Consider the following 17248-nt stretch of genomic DNA (forward strand, 5'->3'; position numbering starts at 1 on the left):
TCTGAGAGATTGGCTTTGGGGAGGACTTTAGATATTGATGATTCCGCATTCTCTGGCTAGGACCAAGGAAACAGAGAATTCTCCCAAAGCATATCAGCCTTTCCAATCAGGAAAGAACTCCGGACACAAGTGTTATAAATGCCTTCCTTAGGAGTAGTCCTGGAATGACAAAGCTGTAGAACCGAAGGGTCCTAAGAGACCCTGCAGTCCAACCTTCCTTCTGACAGAGGCCCAGAGAAGGAGGCATGATATTAGAACACAAGTTTGCAGACATAGATGAAAGCATATGAATGAACGAAAAAGCATTTATTAAGTGCTTACTATATACAAAGCAGTGTGCTAGGCACCAGGGATACAAACAGAATAGTGACAGTCCCTGCTCTCAAGAAGCTCACATTCTAAAGTAGGAAGACAACACATTGGAAAGTTCCCGTTGCAAGTCAGATGGAAAGGTCCCATGGTCTTTAAAAGGTCAGTGGTAAAGCAGATGGTATTTCCACTGATAAAACCTGAGGTTACACCATTGGACAATGTCAAGGACTTTGGCGGGGAAAACGTTTTTCCCCCTAGGTCTTAAGTAGATGGAGCTTCTGAGGATGTAGGGTGGGTAATGTAGCCCTTGCAGAAATGACTACCAGCTCTCATCTACTCAAGAGCTGCTTCCCCAAATGATGGCTAGAAGCAAGATTGGTGGTCTGGGGGCACTGCCCCACCAGGGTGTAGGGTCTTGAGCATCAAGAAAACATCAAATTTGTGGATATCACAAAGCTTTGAATGGTAGTATCCAAATCCCCCAAATTCTTAATAGGTTAAAAGCGAGGGCAAAATCAAGTAAGATAAAATTAAATTGGATTAAAAGCAGAAAGTTTTATATAGTTTCAAAAATTAATTTCCAAAGTATCAGATAGGAAAGGCATGCTTAAATAATTAAGAAAGATCTGGGTGGTTGGAGAACAGCAAACTCAAAATGAATCAAAAAATATGATGTAGGGGCAGCTAGGTGGTGCAGTAGATAGAGCACCAGCCCTGGAGTCAAGAGCACCTGAGTTCAAATCTGGCCTCAGACACTTAATAATTACCTAGCTGTGTGGCCTTGGGCAAGCCACTTAACCCCATTGCCTTGCACAAAACTAAAAGATATATATATATAGGCAGCCACAAAAACTAATTCAATTTTAGGCAACATTGAGAGCTCAAGGTTAGAAGGATGACTGTCCCACCGTCAATCACCAAGTATTTTAGGCTGCCAGGTGATGCAGTCAGGAGTACCTGAGTTCAAATCCAGCCTCAGACACTTAATAATTACCTAGGTGTGTGATTTACCTAGTCACTTAACCCCATTGCCTTGCAACAACAACAAAAAAAAACCCCCAAGTATTTTACTGGACATCTATGTGTCAGATGCTGTAGGCTAGGTATTGAGGATAAGAAGACAAAAGGAAATAGTCTTAGCCTTCATGGGATTTAAGTTTTCTTAGGGTGGACATGGCCAGACCACATGAACTGAACTTGTAAGTGAGGACACACAAACATGCAAATGGATATACTGGACAGAGTCCAGAGGAGGGCTCAAACCTTGAGTTTAATGGGAAGATCTAGGGATTTTGATCCTGAAAATAACTCAGGAGGGACAAGAGAGGTGGAATCTGAAGGAATTCAATTTGTCCAGCCTGACCCAAGGGAAGATTCATATTGACCAGGAAAGGCCAAAGGGGCCACGCCCTGAACATGTTGCAGAGGAGATCTTTTTTAGGTTCCAAGGGGAGATTGCCTCCAAGATCTGTCTTTGAGGTCAAGGATACAAGGAGAGGGTCTCCCCTTAACAAGGAAATGACCCATTTTATCCCCAAAAGTGGAAAAAAAAAGATGGGATGACAGAAAAAGGTCATGGCATAGAACAGGTGGGACAAGAGATAAGTGTCCCTGCTTTTCTCAGTAGGGTCATTCTCTGAGAGATGAGTAAGAGGGTCCTGTTGGAGACTAATGATAGTGGTTGGGAAAGGAAGGAGGATAGAATAGGGTTCTCAAACAGCAGAGGGGACACAGTGGAGATGAGATATTTCTATGGTGGACTCCACAGCCTGAGCAGCTGACGGAAGCGGAGTGGAAGGCAGATGATGGGTGAAGGTAGTATGGGGCAAAAAAGAGCCAGAGCAGAAGTGATTCACCTGCTGGGATGATGGGGAGAAACAGGCATTTAGGGAAAAATGATTGTCAATCAATAACTATTTATTAAGGCCTACTGTGAGCCAGCCTTGTGCTAATTGTTTGACAAAGACCTTGTTTGATCCTTATGATCCTGGGAGGGGGGTAGTTATTATCCCCATTTTCCAGTTGTGGAAACTGAGGCAAACAGAAGTTATGAGATGACCGGAGACACAGAGTTAGTGTCCATGGCTGAACTTGACCTCAGGTCTTTATAAATCCAGGGTCAGTGCTCCACTGAGCCACCATTTCTGGGATAGAGAAGACACACTAACAACTATATACAAACAAAAAGGAGAGAGAAAAAATGGGGGACTCTCAAAGGGAAGGCACTGGCATTAAGGGGACTGGGCAAAGCTTCCTTTAGAACAGAGGACTTCAGCTGGGACTTGAGTGAAGGCAGGAAAGCCAGCAGGCAGAGGAGGAAAGGGAGGAAGAAAATGCATCAGGTCCCTAACCCTACTCCTAGGATCAGCAGGGATACTGAGTGGGCAATTTTGAATGAAAGAGGACAAAATCTAGGGTCTGACCACCCCTTCGTGGGGCTGGGGTACATGGGAGATGAGGAAATTGAAGTCAGCACACACAGTCCACAGATACAACAATCACAACTCTGTAAAGGACACCAGAACGCTCAAGAGATTGGAGAACTGGTGAGGGAACCTCTCTCCATCATTCTCTGGGGATGCAGGGACAGAAGAACATGTCAGACATATATCAGACCATCAGGGTGCCAGCTGGTTTTCCTTAACCTTGCCTATTTCTTTGTTAAAACGTGAAGTTTCTATTGGTGAGAAGGACAAAGGTAAGGAAGAAAAAAATCTTGACATCCCCAAGGATGAGTGCAAGAGCAGAGAAGACTGTGATCATGCCAGGTGCTGAACTTGGCTACTGTGGGTAGGTGACAGCCACGAGGATCTGGATAGGAGGGAACAGGTCAGAGGGAGATCAGAGGTCAACAGCTACTGAGGCATGGTAGTACGATAAGGTCTGGAGATGGAAGAGGGGAGCGAGGAGGGCCCAGGGTATCAGGGTGCTTGGGCAGAGTGTGTCTAGCCCTGGAGAGGGTGGCAAGGGGTCAAAGTTATCCTCATTTATGAAGCACACTGGTGTACAGAACACTACTGGAGAAGACAGTTGAGATAAGGCTTTGTCACTGGTCTTCTTTGATCCTTGAAGGGACAGGGTATAGACAGGGTAAGAAGAGGCTAAGGGGAGAGAAGTTCCAGATCACAAGGGAGTTGGTGATAACAAGTGGGACTGTGTAACAGGGTAGGAAAAGTCCCAAATGTGGAATCAATGAACCCAATTTAATTATCTGTGTGATCTTTCCCCACTGTGGGTCCCAGTTTCTTCCACTGCAAAACAAGGATGACCTCGATGATTTCTAAGCTGCTCCTTGAAATCTAAATTCCCAAGACCAGTGTTTAACCAGATTTCAAAATAAATCTCAAGCATCAAAGACAAGAGACACCTTATGCACAAAAATTGTAACATTTATTTAGGCCAAAACCCAAACACTCCTTTCTTCTCTATAGCCCCCTCCCCCACAACTGCTCACACAAATAATGGACTGGTTAGAAATGTGGTACCATCCAGGTACAATCTAATCTTATTTATCTGGCCACAGTGGTAACAGTGCATTGATGCCAGATAAACAGAGAACCTTTGGGGGGGGGAGGTACATTATGCTTTCTAATGAATTTGTAATAAGCTACACAAGGAGCTGAGCAGAGCTGAAAACCAAAGCAAAAGAAAACAGCAGATAAAAAAAAAATCAGAGTCCAAGGATCCTGAACTTCTGAAAATGGCAGAGGCAGTTTGTATTTATTTATTCTGACCAATTTGATGACCTGGGCTCATCTCCTTCTTTATGCTCCTGAATTCTTCATCTTGCAAAACTCCACAATAATTGACTTCTTGGCTAATTTGAATGTACCCCATCCCCCCAAAGGACCTGATGTAGAATTCTGCAAAAACAAATCCAAAACAGAACACCTGCAACTACCTGATCAAATTTCAAGATCCCCAGGATTTCCCACCAAGTGACTTTGACACTTCTGGGTGGGGTGTTGGGAGACCTAAGGCAGGGTGGACTACCGTGCCTACCACAAACAAATATCACAACACCAAGTGAGGGCCTCCTTGGCCTTCGGCTCCTTTCCAGCAGACGCGGTCCATTTAGAACCTTAGCCACCCGAAGCATCATTTTCCCACAAGGTTTAAGAACATACCCACACACATAGCACCTGTGCTATACTAACAAATGACAAAAAAAAGATGCATTGATTAGTTTCAAGGCCACTCAATGAACTCTTTTCCTAGTGGTTTCAGCATACACCATACACAGCATCCTTTGAAAAAGGGTCTACTCTATTCCCCAAAGAGACAAACTGAGACTTGTCACTCAAATGCAAACATTCAGTACACACACTCTATTCCTCAGCACCACAGTCTGAAACATCTGAATGAGACTGGGATGCAGGGGACACAAACATCTGCAAGCCTGAGCAGGAGGCAAGTGGGAGGCACAGCCCAGAGTGAAGCCCACCTCGCCAGCAGTTAAGAGATGGTGAGTGGGCTCCCGTTCAAGCCAATCAAGGATTGAAGGCCTTTACTAAGCTGAGGCTTGACCAGTGCAGTTAACTTCAAGCCAAAAGCTACAGGACATCCAACCAAATGGGATGAGAGAACCTGAATACCAGATGCAGATACTCTCAAGTTTTTCGGGTTTTTTTTTTCTATTGGATTCTGTTCAAATTGGGAAGGGAGGAGAGAGAGAAGTGAGAAATCACAGCAAAAGGAAGTAACAACCAAAGAGGTAGGCTTTCCCTGCAGTTCCTACTGGGACTTCACATGCACTTATGGAAAATGAGATCATCAGAAGCTCAACCACATGTCTGCACTGGTCTTTGCCTGAGGGTATGACAGCCAGCAGCAGAAAGGGGAGGAATGACCAGAGGGCAATTCCATGTTCATGGCAAGTCAACTCATCTCCCAAACTTTGGACAAAAGGTCACAACCATGATGCCCTGTGCTTGTCTCTCTTCCCTCAGCACATGATTTAAGGGATTTATCAGAAGGGGTTGCTCTAAATTTAATTGCGAATCACCATAACGGAAAAATCAGGATGGGCTACAAAACATCTTCCAATGGAGATGTGTTAGCTTAGGTCACAACCACTCTGGCTTCAGACCTTCCATTAACAAGCAGCAATTTCCTTAAAGTCCACTCTACAGATTTGGGGCTACAAATTCCCGCCAAACAAGGGATCCCTGCAACAATCTCCCCATATGATCAGGGCCTACCACTATTTGGGTAAACACGCCCTCCTATCACAGATGGGTGAGCTGCTAATCGACACTACAGGGTCATTTTAACCATCACAGCCTCTATTTCTTAGAGATGGCTCCTACATTCTTTAATTAAAACAACAAAAACATCAAGAAACTAACAAGCCATCAACTCCCACTGGTAGGAACTGCCGACTTCTTGGCTCTCCAGCCCTTCTTGATTCTTATTTATTGCACAAATCAAGGGTGCGTTTCTGTAGTGTCAAAGTCACCAGCCAATCATCCTTGTGGAAAGGCAAAGGTCACTAACGATCCTGGTCAACTTTCTGCTCTGTCCTGGGGCATGCTCAGCTCTCTGAAGATTTTCTGAGGGCCAGAATGCTCATCATTCTTTTCCCTTCACATCAAGTGCCTTGTCTACTTTGTGCTTGATCAAATAGCCCTGGCCATAGGAGTGGTAACTGCAGAGGGTCCCAAGCACTGTCACATTTTGGGGCTCTGCTAATCAAAGGGCCAATGCTTACCAATAGGGAGGGCCTGGGCATTGCCCTTGTGGCTGGGTCCTGGCCAGTCACATCACTCCATGGTCACCATTTACATCCATGTGGCCCAGCTAGCTCTAGGGTCTAACCCAAATAGTCTGGTGCTTCTACTGCACCTTGCTAAGAACCATCCCAGGAAGAAAAGCACTAGCCTTTTCGAACACAATCAGGGCTAGTGCCCATGGCTGGCTGGGGAGTGCCAATGGTTCTGCCCACTGCTGATGGGCTTGAGGGGCTGGGTTTCAATTCTCAAGTGAAGAGAACAGCTGCCTGGTTTGCCCTGTGGGGCTCATCAGGCCCGTACCGTAACAGAGGAAAAAAACCTTTGCCATCTTCCAGACATTTTGCGTGATTTTGTGAAGTATCTCCTTGCCCCTGACCTTTCCCCGTGAGCAGCACATGCACTTTCTTCCTATATGGGGTAGAGCTGAAGGAGGAAGCCTGCCCCCCTAAGGGGCTCCGACTGGAAGTGCAGATATACAGATGGCAGCCTCAAGGCCTGGTCCTCAGTTCAGCTCTGATCAGCCAAGGACATGCTCAAGCCTGCCAGTGTGTCACAGGGTACAGTTAGTGAGGTTTTAAAACAAGTTAAAAGAACCACACCTAGAAGGGAAAAAGTGAAATTAAATTTCAATTTTATATGAAGGTGACATAAGGTTTTCCCCTCCCTAAAAAAAAAAAAAATTTGCTACTTCCCCCTGAAGGAGATTTTTACCTGTGACAGTGGGCCAAGTCTATAAGATTTCCTTACCCTACACAATCGGAAGATATCCAATCACCATGAATGTACTAATTTTCTTCCTTTAGTCGAATTCCATTTTCATTCTAACCAAGCAGATTTCAAAATTAAAGTGTGAATTATTCTTATAGTCATATGAAATAAGACCAAACAGATGTTAAGTGCATGCTAGTAAGAGAATCACATGACAAAGGAGAAGCTTCTTTAGGAAATGAGCAGTCTTACAAGGGCCCCCCTCTCCCTCTGACTTAAACACATCTACTCAAACCTCTGGTTCAAATAGTGGCTGCTCCAGGGAAAGGACAGGACTGTCGTAAAGCAAAGATGGGCTCTGTTTTCCACAGAACTGGATTCCTAAAAAACCAATGCAGCTCCTCAGTCCCGCAGGACTCCAAGAAGGCCCCAATGGCAACACCACCGACTCTTCCCCATTGTGCAGTCTTAGACTAGCAAGTGACTTTTTAGGTGGTCGGCTGTCAGTCCGGAGAGGTTCTCTTGGATACCCAGCAACTGCCAAAATCTTTTCTTGGCTGTCTTTTCCTCCTTTGGCAGTGAGACAGGGAACATGACATCAGAACAAGAAAAGAGAGACTTCAGGACCCCAGGCCCCATCACCACCAGTGTTTCTCCCAACAGGGCAGGGGAATATATGGTGCAACCTTGGGCTCCCTGGACAGAGACAGACATGAAATAAGAGAAGAAATGACTGGGTGACCCACAGGAAGCTGTCTATGGATTCACACCTCCACAACTGTGACTTACAAACAAGGGAGAATCTTAGGACATTTCACAAAGAACCAAGTCAGAAAGGTGTTTTTTAGGAGGGAAGGGGGTTAGTTACCAAAAATGTTTACAAGAAAACAGCTGATCAGCCCTCTCAGGTTGAAGAGAAAGAATACACATGCTTGGTTGCTGCACCAGGAAAGAGAGGCCCTGTGAGTGAAGGCATCAGAGGAAAGAGGTCACATGCCCACTTTCTCATCTCTGTTCTCCCTCAACAGCCTGATGTCCTTCTCCTTGTCAGACACATTCTCTTCCATCCATTCCCCACCAGCAATGGCTTGGCAAGTGGCCCCCGCCAGGCCAGAACACAGATTCCAGCAGCAGAGGGCAGAAGCTGTGCCAGGCAGAGACGGCAGACCACATCTCACCAAGCCCCATCTGGCCTGGGAGGGTTCTGCAGATCTCCTGATTGCGAACCCATCTCTGTAGTGGGTTTGAGCACTGAAGTTTATCATAAGGATGCACAATCTCACAAGCACAGGTATATTCAACACCAAAGAATTATGTGGAAAGGTCTCTAAATGGCATCAGAGAAGGATGGCTGGGACCCTTCTCTTCTTGACTTCAATTTTTTAAAAAAATCACAACAGGAATTAGAGACTTGCTTGAATGGGCATCACTGTCCATGTCCACTAATAAATAACCCTACAGTGGCAAGGAATCGAGGCTCCTCACTGCAACAGGCCTCCTGATCAAAGCACAGAGGAGGAAGCTCAACCACAGGGCTGGGCCTTCCCTGGTCCTGGAGCTCACGCCTCTCAATGGAGCTTGGCCTGGGACTGCTTTTTCCCTGGGGGTGGTCGCCCATGACGGACAATGTGCTTTTCCAAGCTGTCCAGGATGGCAATGGCAATCTGCTGGACATGGGGGTCAGTCTGGTCCTGCTCCTTGATGTTGTAGAGATGCTGCAACCCACCTTCCTCAATGAGCATGCTGCAGTAACGGGCCGCTGCAAGAAAGAAGGCACTGCTCAGCCGGGAGATAGGTGACCCTCAGGCTCCCATTGAAGAAGCTCTGGGGCCTGGTCCCTTCCCATCATCATTGTCAAACTGACATCCAAACCAGGGTAGGCAGCCAGGGTAGGCTGGTGACCCCTCCCCAATACTGTCAGTGTCTGCTGCCAAATGATGGGGCAAACTGAGCCCTTGCCCTCAAAAAGCTCACATTCCTGGGGCAGTTGCGTGGTACAGTGGGTGAAGCCCCAGCCCTGGATCAGGGAGATCTGAGTTCAAATTCAGCCTCAGACACTTAATAGCTGTGTGACCACAGGCAAGTTACTTAATTATGATCACCCACCCCCAACCCCAGGGTCATCCAAGTTCTATTCTCTCCCCTGCTTGTGCTATCCCACACTCCCTCCCAAGGACAGCTCATGTCCCACCTTCACCCAGGAGACTTTTTCCTGACCCACTTGGGACCAGAAGGGATCCTTCCTTTTCCAGTGTACTTCAGATCAACCCGAGTCCCTGTCACAGGGGCTGGTTAGAAAAAGCAGAGAGGAAAGTACTTGTCCTCTCCTCAGAAATGAGAAGAGATTGTGGTGTGGACTGTAGGGTACCCACTGGACTGAAGGGGGGCCTGGAGGGCTTTTCTTTGTAGCCCTTGCAGAACTTAGTAGGGTTCTCATCCAAAAAGCCCAGGGCTTTTACTAAAGTTTGTCCAACACCAGGATGAGCATTATATGGGAGAACAGACATCTAGATGGGCTTTGCTTACCCCCCAAAGGCACAACTAGGTGACAGACTGACTAGTTCTAACTTGATAAAAATGTTTTTTCAGGTTCAAGTTGGACTAGACGGTCACTGATAATTCTTATCATCCTGCAAGTCCAGAATGGGATATGCAACCAGGGGCGTTCCTCAAGAAATGTTCCAAATGGCTGTCATTCTTGAACCCTCACTAGCCACCGGGAGCTGCCAAAGACACAGGAACTCCCAAAGGCACATAAGCGGATCCTGAAGGTGTCTCAGCCACACTCACAGAGATAAACACACATCAACTGAAAGCCAGCTGGGTCTTTTCAACTGACCATGCAGAAATAGGCCGGGTGACCAAATGGAGGACCACCCCTGCCAACCCTACACCATCATCTCCCCTTATACATACGGTTCTTGCTGCAGACATGCTGCATGGCCCACACTGCCCACAGCTGTACACCCGGGGTCGTGAAGCAGCCAAGCAATGGAAAAAATGGATTGAAAGACCTGGAAGTTAACAAGAAGATAGGTCTCCATTTCCCAGAATGGAACTTCTAAATGACGTCACTATTTTAAGCTGTGAGAGGTCAGAAATAGAAAGACAAGGAAAAAAGGGACAAATCCAAGGGAAAAAACAAATGTACAAGTGAAGGGGAAGTTGTGCTCAAGTGAGAGGAAGAGAAGGGGTAAGTTTCACATTTCTAGAGAACCTCAAAGTTTACAACAGATTTTTCTCTGAACTCTTCCTTCTGAGATAAAGATCACTAAGTGCATTGAAAACATGAAATAATGAACATCCATTATGGATGATGTTGATAATTATAACTTTTTTATCCTCAAACAAAAATAATTCTTTAGTTCTGACTCTGTTTTCGGTTGTCTTTATCTTTATTTAAGATACTTTGCTCACTCAGACTCCTGGCCTTGGATTCCAAGTCACCTGGGATATGATTGGGCTAGCTTGTACTTTTAAGGACTATGAGCCCAAAAGAGCATTATTTCTTCATGAAAAGAACATGACAGAGGCTGTGTCCCACTGACATCTACAGGTTCATGTGGAGTAACATAGCAGCAAGCTAGTCTCTTTGAAAGATCCATAACCTTTGACCCAATGATCCCCAAAACAAAATTCTTAAACAAATCAAAATACTTATAGCAGCACTTTTAGTGCTAAGGAAAAAAACCAAAATTCTTTCTGCATTATGTGGAACCAAAGTAGATGTCCACTGGATGGGAAATGGCTAAACAAACAGTGGTGTAAGAACAGACTGGAGTAAGATGAATACAGAGAAGGAAGTAGATTTTTTAAAAAAAATGTAAACAATGAATACAAGAATGGAAATGGAAAGAATAGCAACCTCAAAATACATGTTGCAAAATGACCCAGAATATGTTTGACTTTCAAGAAGAAATGAAAAAACTTTCTCTGAACCCTTTGCAGATATGGGGGGATGGTTTGGAGGTAGGGAACATTGTGTACATGTCAGACTGATATTCAAAATCTTTCTTTTCTTTGTCTCTTTTTTAAAAAAAGTTTGTCACTTACATGAACTGATGCTGAGTGAAGTGAGCAGAACCAGGAGAACGTTGTACACGTTAATAGCAATATCATGTGATGATCAACTATGACAGACTTAGCTCTTCTCAAGCAGTGCAATGATCCAAGACAATTCTAAAAGACTTGTGATGGAAAATACCATCCACATCTGGAGAAAGAACTATGGAGCCTGAATGCTGACCATAGCATACATTTTCCCTTTTTAATGCTTGTTTTGTTTTGTTTTTCTCATAGTATTTTTCCCTTTTGTTCTGATTTTTCTTTTACAACATAACTAATACGGAAATATACTTAACATGATTGTACATGTAAAATCTCTTATCAGATTGCTCCTTGTCAAGGGGGAGGAGGGAAGGGAGGGTGGTAGGAAAATGGAGAACTCAAAACCTTACAAAAAGATAAATGCTGAAACTATCTTTGCATGTGATTGGGAAAGAAATAAAAAGTCTTTCTCATAGAGAAGTTATAGGGAGAAATTTAGGTGACATTAAAAACAAAAGCTATGTAAGAAAATTTGTTCTTAAAAAACCCCAATAAGCTAGCCTTTCTTGTGCTCAATAAGGCTGGTCAGCTTAAAGTAGAGGACCAGGGAAGATGGAGGCAAGAGAATGCTACACCTAGACTCTAATTAGGCTACCCTCTTAAGCAATTGGAGAACTTCCTTAGGACACACCTCCATCAAATTCCTAGGTCTTTTTAATACCCATAAAGAGCCTACAAAATGCTTTCTTTATGACAATTCTGTGAAGCAGGGGATGCTACGGTTAACTCCATTTTACAAATGAGGAAACTAAGGTTCCTAGAAGAAAGTAACCTGGGTACCCCTACTCTAATCCAACTTTCCTTCTTAAACTGGCAATACCCAGATGTCTGGTTTGCTTCTTCCATTTTTCCAAACACTACAGTTCAGACTGGAAGCTAGAGCATGGGATGGGTAAACCAATAAAGGGCTAGGGAACAATCTCAAGCCGTTCTTCTTCAGGAAGCAGGGTTGGCGTCTGAGGGCAGGACTTTGAGTGACAGAAAATACCAGTTTAAGATTTTTTATAATTTGAGTAATTTTGGATAACAACCTAGTGAATCAAGCCAGGTTGCTATCACCTTGTAAAATAGCACTGACAGTTGAAAGCCCCCAAAAGTGGCTTATGGGTCCATAGTTTAAGATAAGGTAAAACCAAAATTCAGGAGTCAAAGATGTAAATGACTTTTTGTTTATGAAGACATTCATAAAAAATGAACTACAATGACTTGAGCAATTATGACTACCTAATTACCCAGCTAATGAAGTTACATCCTGTATCCAAATGATGTCTTCTTCCATGCTTCTAAACTCTTCGAGTTAAAGGGATGGTGATCGGAAGGCTGAGAGCAGAACACATTTAAACTGAGTTATTGTTATTTCAAAGTAGGAAGAGTCTAAATGATGAAAAATTATCCTTGTCTGGTAAAAACATTCATGCCCCATTTAGGAAAGCAACAGTCTTCAGTTTCATGAGGCTGGGTTACCCTACTACTGATTTTAAAAACAAACAAGGGGCAGCTAGGTGGCGCAATAGAGCAAGCACCAGCCCTGCAGTCAAAAGGACCTGAGTTCAAATTCAGCCTCAGACACTTAATAATTACCTACCTGGGTGACCTTGGGCATGTCACTTAACCCCATTGCCTTGCAAAAACACATAAACAAAAAAACCAAGCAAAAACTTTAATTTTTATTTTCAGGTACAAGTTCTCTCCTTTCCTCCATTCTTCTCTACCCATTGAAAAGGCAAAAGATAAGATATTCACTATACATACCAAGTCATGTAGAACATATTTCCCCATTAGCTATGTTCCATGAAAAAAAGGACAATAAAGAGAAGAAATATGCTTCACTCTGCACTCTGAGGCCATCAGCTCTCTATCCACAGGTGATGGTATCTTACATTATGAGTCCTTTGGGAGTTGTGGTAGATCAGAATCACTTAAGTCTTTCACTGTTGACTTTCTTTACAATATTCCTGTTACTATGTACAATGTTCTCCTGGTTCTGTCCACTTCATTTTATATCAGTTTAAAAAAGACTTCTATTCCCTTCATTATTTCTTATAACACATTTCCATCAAATTCATATCATAACTAGTTCAGCCATTCACCAAATGATGGAAAGTCCTTCAGTTTTCAACTCTTTTTCCACCACAAAAAATTTTCTATAAATATTTTTGTATATATGTATTCTTTTTTTTTTCCCCCTTAGGATACAGAGGTATTATTGGGTCAAAGGGTATGCACAGTTTTATAGCCTTTTGGGAATAGTTCCTAATTGTTCTTCAGAACAGCTAGACTAGTTCACAACTCCAACAACAGTACATTAGTGTCCCTAATTTTCCACATCCCCTCCAGTATTTGTCATTTTTCTTCTTTCATTTTAGCCAATATGATAGGTGAGGTTTTTTAATTTGCATTTCTCTATTATTAATGGGTAAGAGCATTTTTTTCAGAACTACTGATGAGTTTGATACTTTGCTATTGTTAATACCCACTTTTCTATCTAACATTCAAGGCCCTCAAAAATCTGATGCCCCCCCTCCCCATCTCTCCTCCAAGGCCTCTACCCTCTAGTCAGTTTGAAAAAGTCTGTTTCTTTGAGAAGTCCTGGAATTGGACTCAGATAGCCCTGGTGTGACTTCTGACTCTGAGCTCAATTAGCAGAGCACTTGCAAGAAGTGGGTTGTAAAAGTCAAAAGCCATAATCTAAGTGAAGAACAGAACTGCCAGCTCGCACTGCCTCAACCCTTTCTCTCCTTTGTCTCTGCTCAAACTTTCTTTGTATCAGAAATGTTACCCCTCTCCCTTCTGGAAACCTTCCTTGATCCTTTTTCTCTTCAGACCTTACATAGTCCTTTGGTCACCCCTCGCAGGGCAATTATGCCACATTATGTTTCCATTTTCTGTGCTGGTGTCTAGTCCCAATAAGAGATGGTAAGCTTCCCAACTGCAGACATATGTCTTACAGTCCTCTGGGGTCTTCCATGCACTCAACAAACACTTGCTCGGCAACTACTGAATGATCAAATGGCTTAGCTCATTACCTGTAAGCCACCATCTCACAGTCCGGTGTTGGCCATTTCAAAATGGCAGAATGCTGTAAGACATAAAGACACCACACAACTGAGCATGACAGTGACTGCTATGGTGCAGAAAGGCTCAAGTCCAGAGCCTTCACCATCCCACAAGAGACCACCAGGCAGGGCGAGGACCTTACCAGATCATCGAGGAGGGCGTTTCTTTGGGTGCGGCTCAATGTCCAGGCCTGTTCACCTCTGGATATCAAATGGGCAATAATTCCAGCTGCAAAGTAACTGACTTCCACCTCCACGCTGTGCAGAAGTTTACTGATATGGTCTATAAAGTCCTTCCACATCAGCTCAGAGTGTAATTCTTTGACTTCAGCTATATTGTTCTGGAAAGAAGCAAAGTATGCTATAATCTCCAATTAGAGCCATCTCCTGATGACATACTGTGGGTAAATTAAGTAGTTAGTGGACTTAATATTTGAGAACAAATCAGTTCAAACATTAAGCATCCATTACTCTTGATTAAGCATCCATTACTCTTGATACCCCTGATGTCTGCCCCAGTAGTGGCACCCCTCTTCCACTCCTTAGGGGGTCTCTGTTGTTGTTCAGTCCTGTCTGACTCTTCATTAATCCCATGGACCACGGCACACTAAAGCTGTCAATGAGGTTTTCATGGCAAAGAAACAAGAGTGGTTTATCATTTCCTTCAGCAGATGAATGCAAACAGAGGTCAAGTGACTCATCCAGGATCACACAGCTATGTGTCTGAGGTTGGATTTGAACTCAGGTTTTCCTGATTCTAGGCCAGAGTTCTATCCCCTGAGCTACCTTGCTACCTCATAGGGGAGATGCCCTAATTTGTTTGTGATGTTGCTTTCTCCAGGTCCCCTACTTCTCTGATCACTCTTTTTTTGGTATTCTTAACTAAGTCATGCCCTCTAACTGGGGTGATCCCCAAGTCTCTCTCCTGAGTGACCTGAGCAGCTCCTATAGGTTCAATGATGTAGATAGCCCTAGTTTCCTTTGGGGTCCCAAACTCAGAACATTCAAAACAAAATTTATTTTCTTTTCCCACAAACAGCTTTCTTGCAAACTTCCCTCCTGGTCACTGGCCTGGGCTCCCAGGTTTTATAACCTCAGCATTTTCCTTTACACCTCACTTAGACCAACACTTCCAAGAGGCGTCAGACTTTGTTTTTGTCTCTTGGCTACATCCCTTTCCCTTTCTGCATAGTTACCACACTAATTCAAGGTCTATCACCTGTCACCCATATTCCAGAAATAGTCAAACTTCGGAGTCTCTCCTCTACAATCTATTCTCCAAAAGTATACCAAGTGGTTTTCCTAAAGCATTGATTTGACCATGTTATCTTATCAATCTCTGCTTCTTGACTCCTAAAAACCCACTCTCTCTCCCACCTGGCCCTGACCTTCCTTTCCAGCAGCACTGGGCTGTCGCCATATCATCTACTTCCTCTCCTCACACACAAGGCTCCCTCTCTTTCACAAGCTGCCTCCCATCTGGCATGCCTTTCCAGCTCTGAAAACTCCCTAATTCAAGATCCAGCACCATCTTCTGCGGAGAGTCCTTCCCACCTTCTCAAGTCACCTTCCTTTTACTCTCAGGGTATCTTCCTGCACCCCGATAGGCATGTTGTCTCTCTCAATGGAACCTAAACTCCTGTAGTGCAGGGGCTGGCTTTGTTTTTTCTTTGTGTCTCTAGGCTTTACAAAGTAAATAGGTGTTGTTTATGTGATGGCCAATCTATTTGGCTGGGGATGGGAAACTGAAAGAGAATACATGCTCTCAAGAACTGATAGTATGGGGAGGACGGGAGAGAGGCAAGCGGCATTTTTAAAAGTTTACTTTTCCAACGAACAAAAATGTATTTTCTCTCAGCTCCTCCCTCCCCTTACCAGAAAACAAAATAGCACCCAAACAGAAGTGTGCACAGCCAACAAAAACAAGTGTCCACACTGGCAATGCCCCAAGCATCTCAATCTCCTCTGGACTGAGCTCATCCTCTCTAGGTCAGAAGGGAATAACTTGGAAGCATTTTCATCATGGGTTCTCTGCACTGGGTCATTGTGTTGATCAGCAGGCTTCTCTTAACACATTGCCCTTCGTAGTTTCATATGGCACAATAGCATTATATTCGTAAACCATACTCTGCGTAGCCAGTGTTCAGCTGATGGGCACTCCGTAAGTTTTCAATTCTGGGCCAGGACAAAAACACCTGCTATATACTTTCTATCCACAGGAGTCCTTTTCTTCTTTGACCTTTTTGGGGTAAAGGTATCACTGGGTCACAGAATAAGCACAGGTAACATTTTGGGCATGATCCCAAACCGCTTTCCTGAACGGCTGGACCAATTCCCAGCGCTATCCCCCAGGATAGCAATGTGTCTGTTTTCCTACAGCCCCTTCAAAATTTGTCATTTTCCTTTTAACCAAGCTGATGGATGTGAGGTAGCATCTCAGATTTGCTTTAATTTACACTTAGGTGGACAGAGCCCTGGCCTGGAGTCAGGAGGACCTGAGTTCAAATCCACCCTCAGACACTTAATAATTACTCAGCTTGGGCAAGTCACTTAACCCCACTGCTTTGCAAAAACAAAAACAAAAACTGGTTCATGTCTGGCAAGTTCAGAATAACAAAAAACAATTAAAAAATTACACTTGGGAGTACTTTCTCATATGGTTGGGCAAATGACATATTGAAGTGGGAAAAATAAGGGATGACTATAAAAGGAAAGATTCAAATGAGGTACTCTATAAAGATTTAAGGACATTGGGGTCCTTTATAACAACCTTCTATTTAACTCTCATGTTTATTCTCTCTATATTTACATATTTATACATATTTCCTCTGATAAATGAGAAAAGAGGCTGGCAGTTTTGTCATGTTTGCTAGTGCCTAACCCAGAAGAAATGTATGTTGACTGACTATTGATAGAGATCACATTGAGCTGAAGTAATGAGGGAAGACTTCAAGTAGGGGGCAGCACCTGAATAGGGCCTTGTAGGGAGAAAAGCATTATTTCTTGGTGCACGGTCAATGAGCATTGTTCTTCTCTACTTCCAGCCAAAACAGTCTTTCCAAATGTTTACCTTATTGCCCAAATTTCTCCATCTTCCTGGATGCCTAAATAATGGAAGTAGCACATTTGCAAAAGACTTTGTAAACCAAAAACATTCAGGAGCCTTCCTGTGTTGGAGGTAATTAGTCCACTATTATTATTATAATTTTATAAAACAATATCTGACCTTGTCCAGATACATTAGATTAGGCTGTTTTCCTGAATTGTTAGAGATATTACTGTATGACAGAATTGTGAGAAAGCTTAAAGGGCATTCAAAAATGAAATGCCCCA

The 17248-nt window shown here is 43.7% G+C and overlaps 1 protein-coding gene across 1 annotated transcript in view; it reads right to left on the reverse strand.

Moving 5' to 3' along the window:
* Nucleotides 1-287: 287 nt before the first annotated feature.
* The window catches only part of LOC141512459 (protein zyg-11 homolog B), a 60339-nt gene continuing 43378 nt past the window's right edge, over nt 288-17248 (reverse strand). The window contains exons 11-14 of the mRNA XM_074221421.1: nt 14059-14256; nt 13886-13938; nt 9669-9766; nt 288-8511 (exon numbers count right to left, since the gene is read on the reverse strand). Coding sequence (XP_074077522.1) covers nt 8321-8511; nt 9669-9766; nt 13886-13938; nt 14059-14256 — 540 coding nt within the window. The 3' untranslated portion in view covers nt 288-8320. The remainder of the gene's footprint in view (nt 8512-9668; nt 9767-13885; nt 13939-14058; nt 14257-17248) is intronic.

This window comes from Macrotis lagotis, chromosome 2, assembly GCF_037893015.1.
Source record: "Macrotis lagotis isolate mMagLag1 chromosome 2, bilby.v1.9.chrom.fasta, whole genome shotgun sequence".
NCBI classification, from domain to species: Eukaryota; Metazoa; Chordata; class Mammalia; order Peramelemorphia; family Peramelidae; genus Macrotis; species Macrotis lagotis.